Here is a 26,691-nt window from a genome sequence, read left to right as displayed (position 1 = left end):
TTTCTTGCGGAAGAATGAAATCAAAACAAAGCATGGTTTGAACGTTACCCTGTGTCTTTCATTATGCCGAGATGGTCTTCTTTTTAGAGCCACATCTTAGTCACAGTTAACATCTAAGAACTATTGATCAGAAAAAAATACAAAATATAAATTGTTGATAAGCTTCAATGTTTCATCAGGCAGGTGGAGCAAGGCTGAAAGGTGTTTGGTATTTGAAAAGGAATCTCCAAAAAAGAATTACAAATGTGTAAGCCGCAGTAAACCTGAACTAGGAAACCCTGTTTGAGTTTCCCATGGATAAGACAGATAAGGAGCAGGAGACTATCTGACTGGTTTTAGTTAAAATAAATACACACACACCACACGGCACACATGTGCACACTCTGAACAGGGCTTTCGTATGGGTGTGGTTTCTAGCAGATCCAGTAGGCCAAGGTAGCTAGCTGGGTGTTGGTGCTGTGCTTACCGGCACAAGTGTGGAGTAAGCCTGCTGTGCCATGAGCATCAGGTCCTTAAGGAGGGTAATGAAGCTGCACAGACAGTTCAACAGAATCTTCCGAGCAGCCTGGTTGAATGCCTGGAGCTCCTCCACAAGCTGGGCATTGAGGGCCTCATACTCCTTTTTGGCCAAGTCTGACTCCTCTCCTGCTGATCGCTGCAGGTAGCTGTTGCAATCCAGCAGTTTGTCATAGCGTTTCTGGATGAGCTTGTGAGGCCCTGGGAATAAGGACAGCAGGGCTGACAAGGGGGTCAGGATGAGTCTCTGTAAGTGAGACGCCTGCCAAAAGAAGAAATGAGCCCATTTGAGAGAGAGGATCAGCCCATACCTTGTCCAGTGCTGCTATCCATAGGCTTACCTTTTCCCCCACGAGAAGCACAAAAGAAAACAGGAAAGCACCTACCCAGATTAAAAGAGGATCTGATCATTTTTGTGTCTGGCTAAACCTATTCAAAGACTTAAAACAGGAGCTCTAGGTTGTAACATTGAACCTAAAAAGTGAGCAGGAAGAGGAATACAAAAGTTACAGCCTGCTCACCCAAAATATAACTCCACCTTTTTCTCTACAGTCTTTGATTTTGTCATTGTCATCTCCTTCAACACTTTTTCATTCCCCTCCTTTCTCATCCCAGAGCCAGCACTTGAGGGTAGGGGGGAATCTCTAGCCTTTGACTACCAAGACTGTGTAAAAGATTCACCATATCGCTCCCACCTTTTGCTGGCAGCAAAAGGAATATAGTTCATCCCACAGGAGACTGTACCCTATTCTTCCCATATCAGCCCCAAATCCCTGGCTACCCTGGAGGCTTATGTTTGATAGTGGAATTATATCCCCTATACAGATAGTAACCCCTTAATAAAGGTATTTTAATCTTGACACAGAAATGACCACAGATTTGTAACTTGTTTTATTTTTAATTAATTAATTTTGAGACAGGGTCTCACTCTGTCGCCCAGGCTGGAGTGCAGTGGCACTTTGTCAGCTCACTGCAGCCTCTGCTCAAGCCATCCTCCCACCTCAGCCTCCCGAATAGCTAGGACTACAGGAATGTGTCACCATGCTTGGTTAATTTTTTAAATTTTTGGTAGAGATACGGTCTCACTCTATTGCCCAAGATGGTCTTGAACACTTAGGCTCAAGCAATCCTCTCACCTTGGCCTACACGTTCTGTTTTAAATACATTAAAGGATTAAGCTGATGCTGTTTCTGTGTCTTAAATGGTTTACACTTTTTGGCCTGAATCATTGAAAATGAGCTTCACAGAACTGCCCAACTTCATGACATAACCTGATCATCCTAGATTTAATTTCTTCTATTTCTCTTCTGTTTTAAATTTGCTGATTGCCCTACTTTACCCTTTATCATATATGCTTATATGATATTTTATGATAATTTGGAAGTAGGTTTCTCTTTTGTAACCCAAAAGCTATCCTAGGGAATCCGTATCTGAGCAGCAGCTTGTATAAATTAACTTAAATGGCCCCTGGTAAGTTGGTCTGAACTCATGGGAAATCTAGAGGAGAAGGAAACCAATCTCTTATTGGCACCAGCAATAGCCAACACAAATTAAATTTGATGTCTAGCTTATGAGATAATCAATATACACCTACAGACTGTTTAATGAGTCCCTTGATAAACAAAGAATCTATTTACTGTATCTGGGATAAATTACTATGTTTGTGACATGACTGGATTCTACAGGTAATCTAATCACAGTAATATATATATATATATATATATATATATATATATACATATATATATCCAGTGACTCATAGACACAAAATGATTCACCTTTACATAGGAATTGTTGTTAGAACAAATAAGAATTAGACTTTAATATTTTGTCCTAAAAAAGTGTAGATATGTATCACTCATGGTTAGATAAGAATAACTGCTCTACCTTTAGATAGATTTTGAGTTCTTAATATTTGATTTTTAAAAAGAGTTCTATATATGTTATCCACAAAAGTTACTTTTATATTGAGCCTTCTCACAATTTTTTTAACTTAGCCTAATTAATCATCTTGTGGTTTTATGCAAGGTATGCAGGACACTTCTGTCTTCTTTCTATCAAAGTCTGGAGCATGCTTGCTGAGGGAGAAGCTACGTACCACACTTTCAGGTGATAACTCAATAAATATATATTAACTTAATGTATTGGAACTAAGCTAAAGAGCATATCTTTAAAGACTTTTCTAGAATGCATGCTCTCTATAATTAAATGCAGAAAATACATAAAGAACTAGCCACACCTTTTCCATTAAACATATACTGTAAAAACATCTATCTATCTATCTATCTATCTATCTATCTATCTATCTATCTATCTCATCATCACCATCATCTGTCTGTATCCATCCATCCATCCATTCATCTGTCATTGACCTGTTTCTCTATCATATTAGCTCAGATGTAAGCCTGACTTTCCATTCCCCAGTGCCAGAAAAGCAAAATGCTCCTGCCTGGTTTTTCTACTAGATTGGGGGCTGTATGACTTCCTAGGGTTTGGAATTATGTGAGGCTCTTCACTGGTTTTCACAACGTCTTGATGTGAGGGGATGTTACTGAGATTTTGAGCCTGGTGGGCCAAAAATGCTAAACATCCTCCAACAAAAGGGCCACTCCATGAAGATTTGTCTTACCCAAAATGCCTATAATGCCAACACGAAAATGCCACTTTCAAGATGATCAGTCTATCTTCTATATAATATGAAATACTACTATGAAATAATAATACCTATAGAAACACAAGGCACTAAATTAAAATTAATATTACCCAGAGTAAATTCCTACTAAAATGTGTTATTGGCTCAAGCATGTTTTTATGATTCCCAAGATATATTTTATAGAACTCTTACAAAATAAATGTTTTACCATGGAACAAAATAAATAACATATGACTGTTAAATAAAAGTCTTTCTCAATAGGAAGGCTTTGCCTTCCAGTGTATAGTGTGTTAATAAGTGTCATATCCTCAGTGAGTAACCTTGCTCTTTCTGTAAGGACTCAAGGCATTTCCAGAGACTTGTTTAAGAAAAGCATAGCTCACTTGACCCCAGGAGTTTGCGACCAGCCTGGGCAACATGGTGAAACCCTGCCTCTACAAAAAGTGCAAAAAATCTTCTAGGTATGGTGGTGTGCCCCTATAGTTCCAGCTACTTGAGAGGCTGAGGAGCGAGGATTGCTTAAGCCCAAGAGGCAGAGGTTTCAGTGAGCTGAGATTGTTCCACTGCACTCCAGCCTGGGCAACAGAGCCAGATCCTGTCCCAGAAAAAAAAACAAAGAAAAAGAAAAGAAAAGCTTTCTAACTTAATAAATTCTTAATATTTCACATGCAGACACAAACTAAATATTAATTTTAAAAGCTGCACTGACACTGGCTACCCCTAGAAACACAATCTGTGGTCCTCTTAAATTTCCATCTTAGTAAAATACTCACTAATCCACTTTAAAAATATTAAATGATTTTAAAAATCCCCTGCTTAAATCTACTAATTTTGACATTTATATTTGCTTTAGTGCATGTTTTATTTCTGACTCGAGAAAAAAAAAAAAAACGAAAAGCAGCTTTCCTTTCAACCTCACTATTTAATTTGCATTTATCTGTGAATATAAATAACTTACAAAGTCATGACACGAATTTAAGGCATTACTTAGGGTCTCAGAATAGCCCATCTCATCGTCTTTGTTGTATGAAATCTCCTGAAGGTCCATTACACCCTGCAGAGCCAGGGGCATGGCATCCTGAAACCCAAGAACAAAGTTACAAAAAAGGCAAGTTTTGAGGTCAGTATAATTAACATATCCCAAATGTGGACTTCATCAGCATAACCCTTAATTATCACTGAGAGATTACTTAAAAAGGAAGAACAAACATTTTATAAATCCTCTGTACAATCAGGTTGTTTCTAAGAACATATTTCCTTACATTTTCCTTATGTCTCTTTCTCGTAGTACTCTGTATACGACCCTCTTTGATTAAACAGTCCATCTTAAATTCCCTCATTAGCTATTCTTTAGCTTGCAATTCTTACAAATTCCTTATTTTAAAAATCACTGATCTTTGATTTAAATTCATCAGTTTTCTTTAGAAAATTTAATGCTCTCTTTAAGAGAAGATGCTTACATTTTTTGTTGAATCTATTAGTGGAAATAGAAGACTTTCCGGTAGATGTTCCCAAGAGACATTTACTCCTTGAAAGATACGTAAAGGACAGGGTTCCCACTACTCTTTGGCTGTTATAACTGTTTTTGGTTTTCTTTTCACAGAAGGCAGCATTTTAGGAAGAAAATAGCAAACCGGATTGTAAAGTAGGCTTTGTATCAGATAATAAGAACAGAATGGTACATGTACATGGAAACTTGTCTCCAAATCAATCTGATATTTTATCTAAGAGTGCAAACATCTGCTTCCAGAAACAGATATCTAAGATATCCAAGAGAAAAACTTCTGGAATATAGAAGGGGACCATTTAATAACTGATTTACATGTCACACTACTAACTTTCTATGTCTCATGGTCATAGCCATTGTCAAGGTGGCATGAAGGACACTGTTTCCTCTTTATGAGATCCGTTAGAAGAAACCTCTGACTGGTTTTTCTACTGAGCATAATCATACTGTACTCCAATTAGTTGGTTGAAATCAGTGATTCTCAAAGGGTCAGGACAACCTCTCATGGGACTGGAAATTTCTGGGAGCATTTCTGTTTTCTAACATAATCTCATGGTAGCATCTCCATGTTGTAGTTAATAGGATTTTGTAGTTCAATTTATTTTCCTTTATATTGATTTTTATACTTATTTTAGGTGCTAGAAAGAGGTGTATTAGTACAAACAAATTTTCTGTCTCTTGCAATTTTGTGTTAATGAACTCATCTCTGTTACAAAGGAAGCATGCTGATAGTCCATGAAGCAATCATCTGAGCAAAAAAGTCCCACAATATGACTATTTGTACTGGGGAGAGAGTGGAGCAAGTAAGAGGTCAAACAGCAAAACGCCTCTATATATTGGCTTCCTTTACCAGCAGTTTGCAGCCTTCCAATTTTGATCCGGTGTCATAATATAAAGGAAGGAACAGTCACATTTACTCTTCAAAATAACCATGGACATCAATGCTTTGTATCAGATGTTCCTGTAGAACACTGAAAACAGTTGTGTCTCACCTACCTGTATGTGTTGAAGACAGAGTGAAATGTTCTTCACACAAAGCCTCACAGTCTTTTCTAAAGCTCTAAACAGCTTTTCTTCTCTGTTAAAGGTATTGTCTTTAACCTAAAATATATATGAAATTATTTTCATAACTCAAATGAAACAGATATTTTTAAAAATAGCACAGACCATATTGGTCCAGCACATTACAAAAGAAAATTCTTTGATGATACGAAAACATTTGATGACATGCTGTCTGTCTTAACACATACTTTCTCTGTTGGTATATAGCACAACCGATGCTCAGTTAGTGTAGTAAAGCCAAGTCCTGTAACTCAAATTGCTGTTGTTAATTTCCACATAGCTTCACCCATGTCACAGTATATTTGGTATTGTAGAACTTTCTGTGTAGTTTTTAATGGCATATATTATGTATGTACTCAAACCATATTACATTTTGGGGTTTATAAAATAGCCACATTTGATCTATTGACTAGAACTTATTGTTTTGTTCGTATGATTCTTTCCAATTTATTTAACAGTGCTTATTTAGAAAATATTCTTAGATTCATGGTTAAATAAATGTGGCCTGTAATCTCAGCACTTTGGGAGGCCAAGGCAGGTGGATCATGAGGTCAGGAGTTCGAGTCCAGCCTGGCCAATATGATGAAACCCCGTATCTACTAAAAATACATAAAGTAGCCAGGCCTGGTGGTGTGCGCCTGTAGTCCCAGGTACTCGGGAGGCTGAGGCAGGAGAATCACTTGAACCCAGAAGGCGGAGGGTGCAGTGAGCCGAGATCATGCCACTGCACTCCAACCTGGGCAAAAGAGCAAGACTCTGTCTCAAAAAAAAAAAAAAGTGAAAATTCTTTATCAACTCAAACTTGAAGGATAATATATAATCTTAGCAAAAATAGTCCTTCTGTTAAGATAACTCAGCAGACTTAAGATAGTGTCACATGTATTCAGTTTTTTTTTGTCATCTTACATGTACATCCATTAGAATTCAGAAAGATACGCTTTTTATGCTGTGGCAATTTCTAGGAGTACATATTTATTACTGCAATTAATAGCAAGCAGTATTTCTTGGCAATCAAAGTGGCTACAAAACAAGATCTGAACCAGCCTCATCCCGGCAAAATCTGTGTGAACGTGCAAATGCTTCATGGAATAGGGTATGTATTATTAAGTTTGGCACTGGGTGATAACCATAGCAGTGCTTGGTTCATATGTTTTTAAATTTAAGATGGTTGATGTTAGAACTCAATGGATCAAAAATGGTGACATTTTATTTTATTTTTAAACTTCTTAATATTGTTTATCTACAAAGCTTTTGATTAAATAGGCAGCAGAGTTCTTTGGAATCCCCACAAAATCCAACATTCTCTGCCTTAAGGTTGCTATGCTCCAACTCAGTCTAGTGTGTATAACAATATGCTGGGGCAGATTTTTTTAAAATGCAGTTTCCAAGGAGCCATCACCAGATATTTTATTTTGTGTATCATCTGGCTAGGACCCAGATGATTCCAAAGTAGAAGGTTCAAGAATCACACTGTGAGAAATATTGCCCAATTCTACTTTCCTATAAGCAAGCCTTTTCCATGCTGTTTTCTTTTGCTGGAATATACTGCTGTTCGTTTCCTGCCTTGCAAAATCCTGTTTATTTTTAAGGACTAGTTCAAACGTCACCCATTCTATAAATCCTCCCTTTTCTCCTATTCTTCCCACTGTAGAAAATTAATTGCTCTCTCCTATGTGCTCTCATAACCCTGATTAATGATTTAAGTGATTCTCTCCGCCGATGGATTTTGGTTGTTTCAGATTAACTATTGTTGTTTTAATGAAAATAATAGCGAACATTTGTTAAACACTATGTTCCAGACACTGCCAAAACCTTTCTCCCATTTTCTCATTGTAATCCTTACACATATATAATGGAATTATGATTACTCCCATTTTAGAGATAAAGAAACAGAAGCTTCAGGAGGTATGGCAGAGATTGTTAACATTCCTCCTACTGTCCCTTTATTGATAGAATCCACACCTCTATTTCAAGTTGGACACTTTGCTGCCCTGCTAGAGACTACATTTCCCAGACTCCCTTGCAGCTGGCTCTGCCCTGGTAACCAGGTTTGTGCAAATAGGATGTGGATGAAGCCTTGTTTTTCATGTCTGAGTCTTGGCCTTATAACATTTCTCTGGGACTTGAAAGAAGACATGGCAGGAATACAGCTTCAACCAGGCAGATGAAAACAGTATGTTTAGAAAAATCACTAAGGGAGCTGGGTTCCTGAAGGATCTTATGAAGCAGAGCTCATCTGGATTCACATCTCAGGACTCTTAAAAGAGAGAGAGCTGCCAGGAGCAGTGGCACATGCTTGTAGTCTGAGCTACTTGAGAGGCTGAGGTGAAAGGATTGCTAGAGCCCAGGAGTTTGAGGCTGCAGTGAGCTATGATAATGGCACTGCACTCTAGTCCAGCTTGGGCAACAGAGCAAGACTCTGTCTCTAAAAAAATTTTAAAAAGAGAGAGAGAGAGAAATAAACAACTACTTGACTTAGCCTACTATGCCTTTGGAATCTCTCTGTGACAGATAGGTGGTCTTTACCCTAGTTAATACGGGAAGTTAAAGAAACTTACCCATGGTATAGTAGGATCAGGATTCAACCGCAAGCAATCTGAATTCAGAACCTACGCCTGTTCATCTTTGTATTCCCAATCTCTAACATGGTGCTGGGTACAAGAGAGTTCAATATATGTATGATGAATTGAATAGAATCTTCCTCTTCGGTAATAATAGCTTTATACCCTAACTCTACCAATATTTCACCTGAGCTGCTGACAAGTGCAAAATTGATTGATTTGAGATTTATCTCTTTTCCCGTCCAGCCTATGCAGCTGATTTTCTGATTAACAGTAAAATGCTTCATTGCTGACGGGACATCCTCTCAAAAGATTAAGGGGAAAAATCTAATTAATATCCCTTCAGGCTACTTTAACTACAATTCACTTTTAGTTCACAATTGAGAAATATAAGAAGTTGATGATAAATATCTTAAGGAATATAACAGCTTATTCAAAAGCCTGCCCAGAATTAGAGGCTGCCTATTATTCCTTAATAGAATTGTCTTGAGTCAGAAGCAAAATCCCAAAGACTGGGGGAGAATTGTTTGCCCTATATTTACACATGCCTATCTCTATTATGGCTACAATCTCTTCTTAAATAAATTTCCAATTTGATTTTAATATGGTTGTCTTTAGTTGAAGTGTCTTCATTGTCCTTTCTTGGATATGTAAGTATATCCCATAAATGTCCCAAACTTCTTACATTATAGTTCCACACTGAGAAGAGGAACCTCTTAACATGCAATGGACCCAGTTAGCCCCTAGAAGGATATTAAGGAGTAAATACAAAAATAATTCAAGCCTTGTGTTCTAAGAATGTACATGTTGGTAAATTCGGTACAGTCACAAGAAGAAACAAGAACAAGAAGGAAGAAGTGTATTATACTCACAGGTCCCAGAGAGAGGAGTCACCACATGCCACACAGGGCTAGAGGCAAAGCACCAGGTTTTGGTGCAGTGGCAGAAGATAGGAGTAAAGAGAAAGTTTAGACCAGAACCTCTGTTGGGATTTCCTCGGGAAAGGTGAGGCAGGGGCAGAGTAAAGAGTTTAGGACTGGCTATTTTAAATAACTCCAATGGGCTTTGGGATATAGGGGTAATCTCTAGTTGCCAGTACTGGGCCCTGAAATATTTAGGGCAGGGAAGATATTGGCTTGGTGTGTAAGAATTAGATAAGGATGTGGTTAGAACTTGATTGATCAAACCAATCAAGATTGATTGGTTTGCATATGAAAGTTGTGTTCCAGCCATTTGCTATCCCTAAGAATTGGCTAGCCCTAGAAGGGCAGTCTGCTCAGCCAGAAAGGTATTTTAAAATGTCAAAACATTATAAAATACAGAAAGTAAAAAATACGATTCATACACCATGTACGAAGGACTTTACATCACATAGGAAGAAAAGTCTGCACATTCAAAGGTAAATAACCATACAAGGTGATGATATAAGATAATAATGATTAAATTTATGATAATAATGACAGCCAAAGTATTTTGAGTGCTTACACACTATGTTAGGTGTTTTCTTGATGTATGCATCATCTCATTTAATCCTCACAACCATCCCATTTGTTAAGTACTAGGAAAATCCGAATTTACAGATGATTACATTGAATTTGTTATGTGCCCCCAAACAAATATTTACTAAGTGGAAGAGGTAGGGTTCAAACCCAGGCTTGGATAACTTCAAAGATGTTGTTCTTAATTTCTTCCCTGTGCTGACTCCTGCAAATATGAATAGTGTCAAGATTGAAATACAGAGTCAGTATCTTAGCCCTTTCCAGAGGATGAAGGGGCTGCTTTTACCTAAGTGGTTGGAAAGCTGCAAAGACTTAATGGAAGGAGAAAAGACCACAGAAGCTACCAAAGCCATCTGAAACCAACATGAACCACCATACAGTTGCCTCTTGTTCAAACTAAAAATCTTAGAGATATTAATACATGAGTGATAAAAACAGGCAAATGAGAAGGAAAAAATAAGGACTACATAGTATACTAAGAACTGTCTTCTCTAATTTTGGTTAGAAGCCCACTGTATTACTATCTCAGGACCATGAACTTTCTATCTTGTGATTCTCAAAGAATTGCAAGTGTGTTCTGTTGATAACTTACTTTAAAATCATTGGCTTCAAAATACCTAGAGTGTTTGCAAAAATACAGACTTCTAGATTGCACTCTTGAGGCAGGTGGAACCCTAGAATCTGTCTTTCAGCAAGCTTTTTAGATAATTCTTAATGCACATTAAAGTTTAAGAGTCTTTGCTAATCCATCTATTATTTATTAGGGATTGGGATGAAAGTGGCTCAAGCTAGGCTAAACAGCTGACACAGGACTGTTACTCACTAATATAATGTGCATCTGGGGAGTGAGGAAAGAGGAAGGGGATAAGGAGTAGAAAAAAAAATTGCACTAAGTTATGCCTCTAAACACTTTGTTTATATAGATGAAATAAAGATAAAATGAATATCAAGGGAACCCTAAAGAAAAGTACATCTTTTAAGAGCAGAAGTAAAACAGGATGGAAGAAGGGCATTGCCTTGAGGGAGAATATGTGCTAGTTGATGATGAGCGTCAGGACTCCTGGGGCAACCTTATGTCCCATGTCCATGTCTTTCTTTTGTCTGTTTCTTGAGTAGAAGCACCACAGCTAAGACAGTGTCAATCCTATTCCCACTCCCACCCCTATTTTCTAGACACACAGAGAGAGAGAGGGAGACAAGAGAACAGCATAGGGAAATTACCTTGATTCTCAGTACTCACAAAACAAAACCTCACAAAAATATCAGCATTCATGTTCCCTGGGAAAAGGTGGGTGGTCCAAGAAGAAAAATTACCTGTGATTCTCCTCTGGTCAGAATCTTCAGATGATTTGTCACTCTTTTTGATTTCTTGCTAATTGAATGAATATTTAGTTTAGACAATTTGTCTTTAAGTGATTCATCCTCGTCATTCTTCTTGTATTTTAGAACTGAAAAGGAAGAATGTAATAACATAGCTGAACACATGCAGCACAGAAAGTGTGCACTTCACCCAAAGTTTTCAAGATGAGTATTTATATTCGAGATAAAGATGTATATGATTTTTGAGCCTCTGCTGCAGAGGCTATATGCTCCAGCCCCACTGCCCACCCACGTCCCAGTCAGGCACCCACCCCACTGACCTCCAGAAACAAGGACAAAAGCCCCTCAAGGCTCAAGTTTGATTTATCTACAATATTAAAGAAATCCCTGATACTAGAAAAAAGTTCTCCCTCTCGTCTCAGATAATACATTTATTGTCTGAGGCCTCTGGAATGGGGAATCAAGATCTAACTAATGAAAAGACAACTCAGTCGGGCATGGTGGCTCACGCCTGTAATCCCAGCACTTTCGGAGGCCAAGGTGGGTGGATCATGAGGTCACAAGTTTGAGATCAGCCTGGCTAACATGGTGAAACCTCGTCTCTACTAAAAATACAAAAATTAACCTGGCATGGTGGTGCGCGCCTGTAGTCCCAGGTACTTGGGAGGCTGAGGCAGGACAATCTCTTGAACCTGGGAGGCAGAGGTTGCAGTGAGCCAAGATCATGCCACTGCATTCCAGCATGGATGACAGAGCAAGACTCTGTCTCAAAAAAAAAAAAAAAAAAAAAAAAAAAAAAAAAAAAAAAAAGAAAGAAAAGAAAAGAAAAGACAACTGTACCCAATGTAAGGAGACCTCAGATCCTAGAGCAGCTCTTCACTGGCTGAGAGATTTGGGGCAAGCTGAATAACCTCTCTGAGCTTCACTTACTTATCTTTGCAATCATTTTCACCTTTCATAATGTTGAAAACATTAAACGCCTCTAACATTCAGTGTTGGTAAAGGTGTAGGGAGATGGACAATCACAGACTGCTGATGAGGATTAAACCAACACATTTTTGTAGAAAACAATTTGGCAGAAACTAACAAAAAGGAAAATATTCATAGTCTATTACCAGGAAGTTCATGCAGAGAAATCTGCTTTCCATAATCAAGTATACAAAGTTTTATTTGCTAGAGCATTTTTTTCTAACAGCAAGGTATTAGGAACATCTAAATGTTTAACCTTAGAGAAATAGTTTAATAAATAATGATATACTCATAAATCAAGTGCTATGGAAACATTAAAAAGAAGGCAATATCAATTGAAAGAATGGTCATGATATACGATTAAGTTTTTAAAAAAGCAAACTGTAGTACCATATATGTTGCAAGAAGTATGGAAAGAAGGAAAAGGGAGAGAGGGAGAGGAAGAGAGAGAGAAAGAAGAAAAGAGAAAAGAAGATATAGTACGTCTGAGGAAAACAATAAAATGATAGCTATGCAAACTGGAATCATGGTGGGAAGGGAAGAATTCTACTCTTCAAAACTTTGAAATAGTTTAAGCAAACAGAAAAATATAAAGAATAATGTAACAGCCATTATCCAAATCCTTGTCCAGTCTTAACATTTTGCTTTGTTTCCAGTCTTCTTATTTTTAAAACAACTCACCTAACAGTTGAGGCACCCTGACCTCCATGTATGATCCCAAAAGGGAATTGTTATCCTAAATAATGGGGCTTATAATATCTGTATCTATTTTTATGCTTTTACTGTGGATGTTTGGAATTACAAAATACATTTTGAATGTTTTAAAACTTTATAAAATAGTATCATATTGCACATATTCTTCTACCACTTGCAAATTTACTTTAAAAAAAAACCCCTCTGGATTGTGTTTTTGAGATTAACCCGTTGATAAGCCTACTTTTTTATTTAGTTAATTTTTATCTTCTTGTGGTATTGTAGTGTATAATATGCAGTTTATCTATCCACTATCTGGATTAATGTGTCTTCTTTATTTGCATTTATGAACAATGCTAGTTACCAGTACATCTCTCTTTGAGCACATGGGCAAGAATCTCTCTTGGGCAAATACTTAGAAATTCATTTTCTGAGTCTCTGGTGTGTGCACCTTCAACTTTACTAGGTACTGTCAAGTTGTTCTCTAAACCAGTGATTCCAAGTACATTCTCACCTGTAGATTGAGATTAAACATTTAGCATATTCATTACTTTTTCCCCCCAGTCTCTTGGACTGGAAATGGTATGTTAGTGTGATTTCAATGATTACATTTCCCTGAGTATAAAGGAAGCTTTGAATTTTAAAACTGTGAATTGCTTCTTTTTATTATTAACCTTTTTGTATTACAATGTTTTTGTATTGATTTAATGTCAGTGATTATATAGTCTGGACAGTGATCCTTTGTGTACTATCTCTTCATTTTGTTCATGGAGTTTTCTTACTCCATAACATTTACTTTTTACTCTACACCTTTCTTTTTAATTTACCAATACAAATATATGACTTTCAAAATAAATATCAGAAAATAAAACAAAAATAAATAAAGTGATTAGGCCATTTAGCTCTAAAGTCCTGCTGTGGCTTTAATGTCAAACTGAGATTTAATACTAGCAGTACAACACCAACTAAGAACTTATATGAACACAAATCACACTGAGGGAGGACCCGCAGCCTAGCTCAATGCATTACTACCTCTGGGATGTATAGGAACCATGTAATTATCCCTTCTGTTTTGAAATTTTACATTAAACACTGATTTTATATTTTAGCTTACAAATAATTAACAATAATTTGCTAATTCTAGAAAGAACTATACTTGCTCACATCAGTAGAGAAATTATTGCCACAAAACCTCCATTCTCTGTGTGCCAGAACCAAATGAATCCAACAGACTAGATGGTCTCCGTCACCTGGATCTGCCCCTTTCCTGGGTGCTTTCTGCATTTGCTTCCCACTGCTGCTGCAACGTGGCCATTTCTCCTTCTTACCACACTTATCTCCAGTGACAGGAGGACTATATGCAATGGGTTTCTTCAGCCCACCATATGTCACCAGGATTGCAGTGGTCCAGTGAAGTTGAGCATATGGCTGCCTGACTTATTTTTTAATTTCATTTTTTGTGCCTCTTAATCTTCTCCTTAACCCAGTTGGCAAGACAAAACCACACTCTTCTCTCCAGCTTCTAATTCTGGATTTCAAATGATCAGTTCACTGCAGCTGCTATAACTACTTAAACATTCTGATTCTCAGAAACATAAAGTGAACACTCCAATAATGGAAAACAACCAATTCATCACGTCTCTTCCTACCTAAATCTTTCCTTCTTTTAAGTTCATTGATGTTAACATTAATGTCCTTCACAGCAGCAAAGGCATCGTCCAGTGCTCTGTAGTCTGGGTGAGAGGGAGGGGTGGAATTCCGAAGTTCACACAGTAATAGGGGGTATTTCATCACACGTTGAATTGGTTTGATCATCAAAGAGCCCATGTCCAATAAGTTTGGTTTGCCTCTACAATACAGATAAATAATATCAGTTTCACAAACATATGTTTTATTAACACATTTTCATTTTTGTGTGTTATGATTATTTCTAAAACATTTTCTCTTTTTTTCCATTTGTATATCTAAAATTTCTAAATAAAAGCAAGAGCAAAAGATGACAGAAAGAAGCAAGTTTGAAAGACCCTACTATGAAGCAAAAACCTGAAAGCAACAAGTATATCTTTCCACCAAATGGTCTCAAAGCATGATTTTCATCCATATGCCATGTACGGTTTACAAGGTTTTTTATAATTGGCTTTATAATATAATGGGAAACAATTTCAGAATGTATTTTACCATGACAACAAAGAAAAATGCATTTTTCTGATGGCATTTTTGTGATTATTATTGAAGGAGAATAACCATTTAAAAATCTGAACAGAGACTTGCAAGGTGTAGTCAAAAGGAATTCTTGGCCTCTCTCTTCCACCAAATTGAGAAGTTGCATTTACAATGTTTTGGAGGCTCTACCATAGTCCCCAAAAGGGACTTCTGATAAATTTGATAATTCTCTAGTTATTGTTATTACTATCCCTGTCACTAATCATTGCTATCATACAGTGACATTCCATGTGGAATTCTTAGTCAACAAATCTTCAAATGACTACACAAAAGCGAGACTCATGCCTAACTTTTCCTTTAGCAGCTTCTGAGATGAGGTTGGAGCCATTCCAACTGGTTAGGCAGTTCACAGTAGGGGAAGAAGCTATAAGCTTGGTCATGCCATTGTCTAGCCCACTCTCATTGATCATTCAGACAGAAGGCAGTGATTTCTAAAAGCCTCTTTATGCAGAGACCAATAAAGATACACTGAAGATAGGAAATACAGACACTGTTTTCAAATCCTAATAGGTGGATGTTTTATACTTCAATAATTTTTTAAAGTATTACTATGGATAAATGACTGACCATATTATTAGAATAGTAAAACAGCTATAAAAATGTTGAACAAAATTAGAAAAGTTGCATCACTAGAAAGGGTCGGGGGCCAGGCACAGTGGCTCGGGCCTGTAATCCAAGCACTTTGGGAGACCAAGGCAGGCAGATTACTTGGGCCCAGGAGTTCAAGACCAGCCTGGGCAGCATGGCAAAACCCGGTCTCTAGAAAAAAATACAGAAGTTAGCCAGGCATGGTGGCAGGCACCTGTAGTCTTAGATACTTGGGAAGCTGAGGTGGGAAGATTGCTTAAGCTGGGGAGGTCGAGGCTGCAGCAAGCTGCTGCACTCCAGCCTGGGCAACAGAGTGAGAGCCTGTCGCAAAAAAAAAAAAAAAAAGTAGGAAGGAATCTTAGAGACCATCTAATTCAATTCATTTGGTAAACGAGAAACAAAAGAATGTATTATCACATGTACATGCACACATGTGCAGAAATACACATGCACATACATTCACAAACATACACTAGTCACTATCACATCTCTCCACTTGATTTTATCATATCATTTATCACTATCTGGAATCCTCTTGTTTCCGTATTTACCAGTTTATGATCAGTTTCCCTGTCGCCACTCTATCTCCCTCATGGCATACAGTATTCTCTCAATGCATATTTGTGGACTGAGAAATCATAGAGTTCTCAGATTTTCTGTAATGTGCTTTTATGTCATACTGAAAGTTTTTTCCAAAAACATGAATAAATGACTGAGGAATTTTGTTCACATGCAGAGAAAATGATGATAGCATAAGAGAGACAAAGACTAACGCAAACCCAAAGGCAATATTTTTTTAAAAAGAAAACCAGAATAAATATGAAAGGTCTATAAGGGAGTAAAGAGTTGCTTTAATAGGCTGTATCTTCTACTTCATACCTATTTGCACCAAATCTCTTAAGGAAGAAAAAAAGGAAGGTAAGGAGAGAAAGTGACAGAGGGGGAAGTAGGCAGAAAGAAGGTAAAAGAGAGACTCGGAAAGAGGGAAGGAAGGAGAGATTGTTTATTGGTTTCCAAGAGGACTGAGTGAAGTAGATTTTAAAAATAAATCTATTATAAATACTGAAAACTGTTTTCAGTATTTATACTGAAAAAAAAAAACGAACGAAAAACCCAAAAGATATTTTCTAACTGATGGTGTATCAGTAGCAAAACCTTTAAATATGAAGGACATTTTCTTATATATCGTAAGCAGAGATTCTTCAATAATACAACAGTTTAGTCACTTAAGTAGAAAGTAGAAATAATTCCCTTAAATAAGAAACAAGTCAAGGATACGAAAGGTATTAACTTGATTAGAGGAAATCATATTATCTATATGAATATAATCAGAATTTCTTCCAAGTTTTTATTATCAAATGTTAACTTATTTAATCTTTTAAAATCACTAAAAGACTATCAACATATAATCAAACATTTAAATCAATATAAACTCAACTTTAATAAAACAGTTTATTAGTTTGGTCTTTTGTTATATTTGTGCTTTTATTTTTAATTATAAAAAACAAAAACCCAGATGTGCAGCCATCTTGTAGGAATTCCCCTCCTATCATCCTGGAGATTCTCTTTGCCTCTTTCCTGTGTTGGTTCTTCCTCATTTTGGTGGAGTACATCCTTCAGTAGTTTCTTCTATTCCTCACAGAATGAATGGGAAGTAAAATGTTAAGAACTTTAACTTTAAATGTTAAGAACTGCCCTCATTTCTTTCTTATCCAGATCTATCAAAAAACCAACTTAGGCTCTGTTGTGTCTAGATTGTATCATTACTTTTTTTTCATCACTCTTTGGGATCAAAGTTCTATCTCTCCCTTTTGTATTTCTTTTTTTGTTGTTGTTGTTGTTTTTATTTCTTTTTTTAATTAATTTTTTTTGCACACAAAACAATAAACATTTTCTGAAAACACATACAAACAAAAAGATGCATATCAAACATATTAAGAAGGTTGCACATGGGAAGACGGGGAATAGAAATGGGGGGTGGGAATTAAAGAAAATAAATGAGAGAGGGACTTTGTATGGATCAATGATAATAACTTAATCCTCTATGTCTTTGTCAAAGAAGAAGGAGAAGGAAGAGGAAGAAAAAGAAAGTGGGATAAAGGATCAGAAAGGGAGGAAAATAGAAAAAATTAGAATATGACTCCAGGGTAGACCTGTTCTGTTGTTGCTGGGTTGGTTGGTTGGTTTGTCTGTTGTATTTTTCATATGTTTCGCCGTGTTGGCCAGGCTGGTCTCGAACTCCTAGCCTCCAGTGATCAACCCGCCTCAGCCTCCCAGAGTGCTGGGACTACAGGCGTGAGCCACCACGTCCAGCCCCCACATTGCGTCTGGCCTCCGTGGTAGACCTCCCAGACCAGGTGGCCAGGCAGAGGCGCATTTCAAATGACAATAATAGTAATTATAAATGATTGTTGTTTCTCCTAAAAAAGTCATAAATACAAATCCTAAAAAAGGCGTTCTCAAAAATGAGAAATCTCCCAGACACTTTTGTGTCTGGAGATATACTTGAGAGAGTTGCCCAAGTGATGAGCAATGATATTCAGATATCTGCATCGCACAGACAAGCAATATGGTAGAAAAGATAGAGGGAGTGTCATAAGATAATAATGCTCCACGCTTTCAGTGCCACAAAATTCACCTCATCTAATCTCCCACAGTAAGATACAATTCTGAAAACCATGCGAGACAGATGAGTCCTATGTGTGATATAACCCATCTCAGCCAGGAAGTCAATTATCCCATGACTCCCCACAGTAAGTAAACAAATGTGTAACAATTGCTCATACATATTGGGCCAAAAACTAAACTACTTATTAATTTGTAATTCTATTTCATCTTCCTCTGTCTTATCATAAATCCTTTGGCAAGTATTTAGTGCCAAAAGTAGCTACACTAATCTCATTACAAATTATTTTTGGGTCTTTACAAAGTCAAGTAAACACAGCTGGCTTTGTTTTAGCAGCATCCAGTTTTGCTGCAGAGTTTCACATCAAATACAAGAAAAAAGTACAGTGAAAATTAAAATGACTTTTAAATAATATAAAGATTATGCTGAAAAACAAAAAAAAGGAGATATTCAACAAGCAGCATATCTATATTTCTTAATGGGAAGGAAAAAATAAGTAAAAAAAAGAATAATTATGTAACTATTAACTGTATTACTTTGAATTTCCTTTATTTCGTGATCACAAGCATCCTAAATTTAATATTTATTTTACAGTAGCCACAAGCATTTATGCTGCTACTGAGTTTTTTTCAATTTACTCTCCTTTTAAAACACCTAAGTCAATTTTAAAGGAAACTGTATATTGTTACACAAATAAACAAACAGCATTTGTCATAAATAAAAGATAATAGTGAAAATAAATACGTCATAATAATTATTAAATTAGAATACATAAAAGAGATAAATGAATAGTAATTGATGTAACAGACCAGAGAGAACCAGTGAAATGGTGAGGCAATGTTTAATCATTTTGCAAATGTTAATCAATTACAGTCACTGGTTACGCATGGAAATAGGGAATGAGGGGCTGGATACCAAAATAAAGAGGGTCCATTGAAAATCTGTTTAAGAAAGTGTCTAATTCTTACAAGTGTTGGAGATAATGTCTTGAAACTTTCCAAAGAGAAGAACAAACACACGAAATAATAGAAAATAGAAAAAAAATGAGAAAATTAGATGACTGGTCTAGGAAGTTCATCATCTACTAATAAGAATCACAGAAGGGTAAAACAAAGCAAATATGAGGAGTAAATAGTGAGCGAAATAATTCAAGAAAAAGACAGGAATTTGCAGGTTAAAAGAACTCCCTAAGTGTCCAGCACAATGGAAGAAATGGAGTCACACCTTGGAATTCATTAACTTCAGAGTGCTAAGGACAAAAAGAAGACTCTATAATCCTTCAGAAAAAGAAATAAGCACGTAGGTATAAATGCATAATTAGGAATCAGAATGTTTCAGATTTCTAATAGCAACTCTGAAAGCTAGAAAATGATAAAGAATTACCTCTAAATTCTGAAGGTGAATGGTTTCCAATTTAGAATTCGATACCAAATCAAACTATAAACCAAGTGTGAGAGTAAAAGAGAAGTATTTCAGATACAAAGTTCTTTTTTTTATGTTGTTTCTTTTTTAATATTATTTTTTATTTTTTTTTATTATTATACTTTGGGTTTTAGGGTACATGTGCACAATGTGCAGGTTTGTTACATATGTATCCATGTGCCATATTGTTTTGCTGCACCCATTAACTCGTCATTTAGCATTAGGTATATCTCCTAATGCTGTCCCTCCCCCCTCCCCCCAACCCACAACAGTCCCCGGAGTGTGATGTTCCCCTTCCTGTGTCCATGAGTTCTCATTGTTCAATTCCCACCTATGAGTGAGAACATGCAGTGTTTGGTTTTCTGACCTTGCGATAGTTTACTGAGAATGATGTCTTCCAGTTTCATCCATGTCCCTGCAAAGGACATGAACTCATCATTTCTTATGGCTGCATAGTATTCCATGGTGTATATGTGCCACATTTTCTTAATCCAGTCTATTGTTGTTGGACATGTGGGTTGGTTCCAACTCTTTGCTGTTGTGAATAGTGCCGCAACAAACATACGTGTGTATGTGTCTTTATAGCAGCATGATTTATAGTCCTTTGGGTATATACCCAGTAATGGGATGGCTGGGTCAAATGGTATTTCTAGTTCTAGATCCCTGAGGAATCACCACACTGACTTCCACAATGGTTGAACTAGTTTACAGTCCCACCAACAGTGTAAGAGTGTTCCTATTTCTCCACATCCTCTCCAGCACCTGTTTCCTGACTTTTGAATGATGGCCATTCTAACTGGTGTGAGATGGTATCTCATTGTGGTTTTGATTTGCACTTCTCTGATGGCCAGTGATGATGAGCATTTTTTCATGTGTTTTTTGGCTGCATAAATGTCTTCTTTTGAGAAGTGTCTGTTCATGTCCTTCGCCCACTTTTTGATGGGGTTGTTTGTTCTTTTCTTGTAAATTTGTCTGAGTTCATTGTAGATTCTGGATATTAGCCCTTTGTCAGATGAGTAGATTGCAAAAATTTTCTCCCATTCTGTAGGTTGCCTGTTCACTCTGATGGTAGTTTCTTTTGCTGTGCAGAAGCTCTTTAGTTTAATTAGATCCCATTTGTCAATTTTGGCTTTTGTTGCCATTGCTTTTGGTGTTTTAGACATGAAGTCCTTGCCCATGTCTATGTCCTGAATGGTATTGCCTAGGTTTTCTTCTAGGGTTTTAATAGTTTTAGGTCTAAGATTTAAGTCTTTAATCCATCTTGAATTAATTTTTGTATAAGGTGTAAGGAAGGGATCCAGTTTCAGCTTTCTACATATGGCTAGCCAGTTTTCCCAGCACCATTGATTAAATAGGGAATCCTTTCCCCATTTCTTGTTTTTGTCAGGTTTGTCAAAGATCAGATAGTTGTAGATATGCGGCATCATTTCTGAGGGCTCTGTTCTGTTCCATTGATCTATGTCTCTGTTGTGGTACCAGTACCATGCTGTTTTGGTTACTGTAGCCTTGTAGTATAGTTTGAAGTCAGGTAGCATGACGCCTCTAGCTTTGTTCTTTTGGCTTAGGATTGACTTGGCGATGCGGGCTCTTTTTTGGTTCCATATGAACTTTAAAGTAGTTTTTTCCAATTCTGTGAAGAAAGTCATTGGTAGCTTGATGGGGATGGCATTGAATCTATAAATTACCTTGGGCAGTATGGCCTTTTCACGATATTGATTCTTCCAACCCATGAGCATGGAATGTTCTTCCATTTGTTTGTATCTTCTTTTATTTCATTGAGTAGTGGTTTGTAGTTCTCCTTGAAGAGGTCCTTCACATCCCTTGTAAGTTGGATTCCTAGGTATTTTATTCTCTTTGAAGCAATTGTGAATGGGAGTTCACTCATGATTTGGCTCTCTGTTTGTCTGTGATTGGTGTACAAGAATGCTTGTGATTCTTGTACATTGATTTTGTATCCTGAGACTTTGCTGAAGTTGCTAATCAGCTTAAGGAGATTTTGGGCTGAGACAGTGGGGTTTTCTAGATATACAATCATGTCATCTGCAAACAGGGACAATTTGACTTCCTCTTTTCCAAATTGAATATCCTTTATTTCCTTCTCCTGCCTGATTGCCCTGACCAGAAATTCCAGCACTATGTTGAATAGGAGTGGTGAGAGAGGGCATCCCTGTCTTGTGCCAGTTTTCAAAGGGAATGCTTCCAGTTTTTGCCCATTCAGTATGATATTGGCTGTGGGTTTGTCATAGATAGCTCTTATTATTTTGAGATATGTCCCATCAATACCTAATTTATTGAGAGATTTTAGCATGAAGGGGTGTTGAATTTTGTCAAAGGCCTTTTCTGCATCTACTGAGATAATCATGTGGTTTTCGTCTTTGGTTCTGTTTATATGCTGGATTACATTTATTGATTTGCGTATGTTGAACCAGCCTTGCATCCCAGGGATGAAGCCCACTTTATTATGTTGTATAAGCTTTTTGATGTGCTGCTGGATTCAGTTTGCCAGTATTTTATTGAGGATTTTTGCATCAATGTTCATCAAGGATATTGGTCTGAAATTCTCTTTTTTGGTTATGTCTCTGCCAGGCTTTGGTATCAGGACGATGCTGGCCTCATAAAGTGTGTTAGGGAGGATTCCCTCTTTTTCTGTCGATTGGAATAGTTTCAGAAGGAATGGTACCAGTTCCTCCTTGTACCTCTGGTAGAATTCGGCTGTGAATCCATCTGGTCCTGGACTCTTTGGTTGGTAGGCTATTGATTATTGCCACAATTTCAGAGCCTGTTATTGGTCTATTCAGAGATTCAACTTCTTCCTGGTTTAGTCTTGGGAGGGTGTATTTGTCGAGGAATTTATCCATTTCTTCTAGATTTTCTAGTTTATTTGCATAGAGGTGTTTGTAGTATTCTCTGATGGTAGATTGTATTTCTGTGGGATTGGTGGTGATATCCCCTTTTTCATTTTTTATTGCATCTATTTGATTCTTCTCTCTTTTCTTCTTTATTAGTCTTGCTAGTGGTCTATCAATTTTGTTGGTCTTTTCAAAAAACCAGCTCCTGGATTCATTAATTTTTTAAAGGGTTTTTTTGTCTCTATTTCCTTCAGTTCTGCTCTGATTTTAGTTATTTCTAGCCTTCTGCTAGCTTTTGAATGTGTTTGCTCTTGCTTTTCTAGTTCTTTTAATTGTGATGTTAGGGTGTCAATTTTGGATCTTTCCTGCTTTCTCTTGTGGGCATTTAGTGCTATAAATTTCCCTCTGCACACTGCTTTGAATGTGTCCCAGAGATTCTGGTATGTTGTGTCTTTGTTCTCGTTGGTTTCAAAGAATATCTTTATTTCTGCCTTCATTTCATTATGTACCCAGTAGTCATTCAGGAGCAGGTTGTTCAGTTTCCATGTAGTTGAGCGGTTTTGAGTGAGTTTCTTAATCCTGAGTTCTAATTTGATTGCACTGTGGTCTGAGAGACAGTTTGTTATAATTTCTGTTCTTTTACATTTGCTGAGGAGAGATTTACTTCCAACTATGTGGTCAATTTTGGAATAGGTGTGGTGTGGTGCTGAAAAAAATGTATATTCTGTTGATTTGGGGTGGAGAGTTCTGTAGATGTCTATTAGGTCCACTTGGTGCAGAGCTGAGTTCAATTCCTGGATATCCTTGTTAACTTTCTGTCTCGTTGATCTGCCTAATGTTGACAGTGGGGTGTTAACATCTCCCATTATTATTGTGTGGGAGTTTAAGTCCCTTTGTAGGTCACTCAGGACTTGCTTTATGAATCTGGGTGCTCCTGTGTTGGGTGCATATATATTTAGGATAGTGAGCTCTTCTTGTTGAATTGATCCCTTTACCATTATGTAATGGCCTTCTTTGTCTCTTTTGATCTTTGTTGGTTTAAAGTCTATTTTATCCGAGACCAAGATTGCAACCCCTGCCTTTTTTTGTTTTCCATTTGCTTGATAGATCTTCCTCCATCCCTTTATTTTGAGTCTGTGTGTGTCTCTGCACATGAGATGGGTTTCCTGAATACAGCACACTGATGGGTCTTGACTCCTTATCCAGTTTGCCAGTCTGTGTCTTTTAATTGGGGCATTTAGCCCATTTACCTTTAAAGTTAATATTGTTATGTGTGAATTTGATCCTGCCATTATGATGTTAGTTGGTTATTTTGCTCGTTAGTTGATGCAGTTTCTTCCTAGCCTCGATGGTCTTTACAATTTGGCATGTTTTTGCAGTGGCTGGTACTGGTTGTTCCTTTCCATGTTTAGTGCTTCCTTCAGGAGCTCTTTTAGGGCAGGCCTGGTGGTGACAAAATCACTCAGCATTTGCTTGTCTGTAAAGTATTTTATTTCTCCTTCACTTATGAAGCTTAGTTTGGCTGGATATGAAATTCTGGGTTGAAAATTCTTTTCTTTAAGAATGTTGAATATCAGCCCCCACTCTCTTCTGGCTTGTAGAGTGTCTGCCGAGAGATCAGCTGTTAGTCTGATGGGCTTCCTTTTGTGGGTAACCCGACCTTTCTGTCTGGCTGCCCTTAACATTTTTTCCTTCATTTCAACTTTGGTGAATCTGACAATTATGTGTCTTGGAGCTGCTCTTCTCGAGGAGTATCTTTGTGGCGTTCTCTGTATTTCTTGAATCTGAATGTTGGCCTGCCTTGCTAGATTGGGGAAGTTCTCCTGGATAATATCTTGCAGAGTGTTTTCCAACTTGGTTCCATTCTCCCCGTCATTTTCAGGTACACCAGTCAGACGTAGGTTTGGTCTTTTCACATAGTCTCAAATTTCTTGGTAGTTTTGTTCGTTTCTTTCTTTTTTCTCTAAACTTCCCTTCTCACTTCATTTCATTCATTTCATCCTCCATCGCTGATACCCTTTCTTCCAGTTAATCTCATCGGCTGCCGAGTCTTCTGCAATCTTTGTGTAGTTCTCGATACTTGGCTTTCAGCTCCATCAACCAAGCATGTTTTTAGAGTAATAAAGATAAATACCAAAATAGACAGCTAAATTTGTGAAAGTAATGTATTCTAATGAGAATTTAGGGGCTGGCAGGAGAAGAGGGGATTACTATTTTTCTTGACAAATCTTGCAGAATGATTTGGCTATTGAAATAAGGTTATATATCATTTTTAATAAAAAGTTTTTTATAGAATGGGAATATGCAAGAATACTCAAAAAATTGTCAAAGAAAAGTACTGAGCTGAGACTGATATGGAATATTAAAATATATTATAAAGCTACAAAAATAAAAGCAGTTTGGTATTGATACATTTATGGACAAATGAATAGCACAAAAAAGAAAATCAAGAAATAGACACAAATATGTATAGAAATAGAGTACATGGTAAATTTGACAATCCTATTCAGTGGGAAAAAGTGAGTTATTCAATATCAGATGTTATGAGAATTAGCTAGCCATAAATAAAATAATAAAAATGGATTTTGGCCTCATTCTTTACACTAAAATAATTTTGAGATAGATCAAATATTGAATCTAAAAATTAAACCATATAAGAATTTGAAGAAATCATAGGATCATCCTTTATAAACTAATGTTGGAATTTCTAAGGAAGACACAAAATCTGAAAGCCACAGTAGAAAAAAAGTGATGTCTATTTAAAAATTTAGCTCCGTAAAATTTTATAGATTAAAAACAGAGCCTGAAACAGCCATAAACTATGTTAAAAGTCAGATGATAAACTGGAAAAATTATATATAATACATAAGACAAAGGTTAATATGTACTGATTAAAGAGACATTACAAATGTATTAGAAAAAGATGAACAGCTCAGTAAAAGTGAATAATCATTTAAAAACACCATTCATTAGAAATGAAATACAAATAGTTAAATACATAGGAAAAATGCAAATTAAAATAACTGGATACTATTTGGGCCTATACATTACAAGTTATAAAGATATCAATATTATTTGTATCTAGTGTTGGCAAGTAGTGGATAAATGAACAATTCACATAAGAGTAGTGAGAATATAAATTAGCTCAGCTTTTTTTTGAAATGTTCTGACAATAAGTATCAAAAGCCCTTTGATCTAGCAATTTCACTTTCAGAAATTGATCCAAAAAATCAGATTATTGTACCAAGATCATATGTAAAAATAAACTTATGACATCAATAAGACAGACACAATTCAACTGTCAGTAAGGGTTTGGTAAACTAAATTATGGCATATATATCAGACAGAATATTATGCAAGCATAAAACTATGTGGATTTACATTTACTGACATGGAAAGATATTCACAATGTATTGATGATGAATGAGGTAGCAAGTCGACATACAAGAAATATATAGTGTTCCTATTTTAGTCAATGTATGTGTGTGAAGAAGAAAGTATGGTGAAGTGAGGGACTCACTGCAGTGCTACAATAGTTAGCTTTGGAAAGTGACTGCTGATTGTCTTTACTATCCTCATTTTTATTTTCCTTTTTTTGCAATGTTTCTTCAATAATTTTTAAAATACAAAGAAAAGAGAAAATAATTTATAATATTTTGTGATTAATAGGAACGTTGAAATCCAAGGTGAGAATAGCTAATCTGACAGGGAACACATACAGAAAAGAGTGAAAGCGTAAAGATAACAAGACACTGCATTTCTGAAGATAGCTGTGTTTAGAATAGGCTTTTTTTTCTTGCTTTTAGTGGGAAGTTCTACGATTGCTGTCACTTTGATACCGCCTGATGTTTGCGTGAGGTTATAATTCAAAGTAAACATTGTAGGAATTACAAATATTTTTCATTTTGTATTTTTAAGAAGGTAGGTTGTAAAAAAAACCTAAAAAATAGACAATTTTTGATTGCCATAAGTGAGGGATTATTGAATGCCATGTAAAAACCCACATCTTGTACTCTTAAATGCCCTTTTGGCTGCAACATTGCTGGCCTTTGCCACTAAAGAGCCCAACAATTACACAGCACTTGACATTGCCTTTTGCCCTTTCCTGTAGCAGTATGTGTGCTTCATGACCTGAATGAAAGGAACAGGAAGGAAAATAATTCATGGCAAACTTCGCTTTGATGTGCATCCAGCCACATGCTG

General features: G+C 36.6%; 1 protein-coding gene across 1 annotated transcript in view; it reads right to left on the bottom strand.

Moving 5' to 3' along the window:
* Positions 1 to 26,691, bottom strand: part of ARHGEF38 (Rho guanine nucleotide exchange factor 38) — a 137,372-nt gene that overhangs the window by 20,523 nt on the left and 90,158 nt on the right. The window contains exons 6-10 of the mRNA XM_030819182.1: positions 14,430 to 14,629; positions 11,113 to 11,246; positions 5,673 to 5,777; positions 4,128 to 4,247; positions 467 to 778 (exon numbers count right to left, since the gene is read on the bottom strand). Coding sequence (XP_030675042.1) covers positions 467 to 778; positions 4,128 to 4,247; positions 5,673 to 5,777; positions 11,113 to 11,246; positions 14,430 to 14,629 — 871 coding nt within the window. The remainder of the gene's footprint in view (positions 1 to 466; positions 779 to 4,127; positions 4,248 to 5,672; positions 5,778 to 11,112; positions 11,247 to 14,429; positions 14,630 to 26,691) is intronic.

Source organism: Nomascus leucogenys, chromosome 9 (assembly GCF_006542625.1).
Source record: "Nomascus leucogenys isolate Asia chromosome 9, Asia_NLE_v1, whole genome shotgun sequence".
Taxonomy (NCBI): domain Eukaryota; kingdom Metazoa; phylum Chordata; class Mammalia; order Primates; family Hylobatidae; genus Nomascus; species Nomascus leucogenys.
Note: the sequence above shows the minus strand (reverse complement) of the source record. Positions and strands in the feature narration are given on the sequence as shown.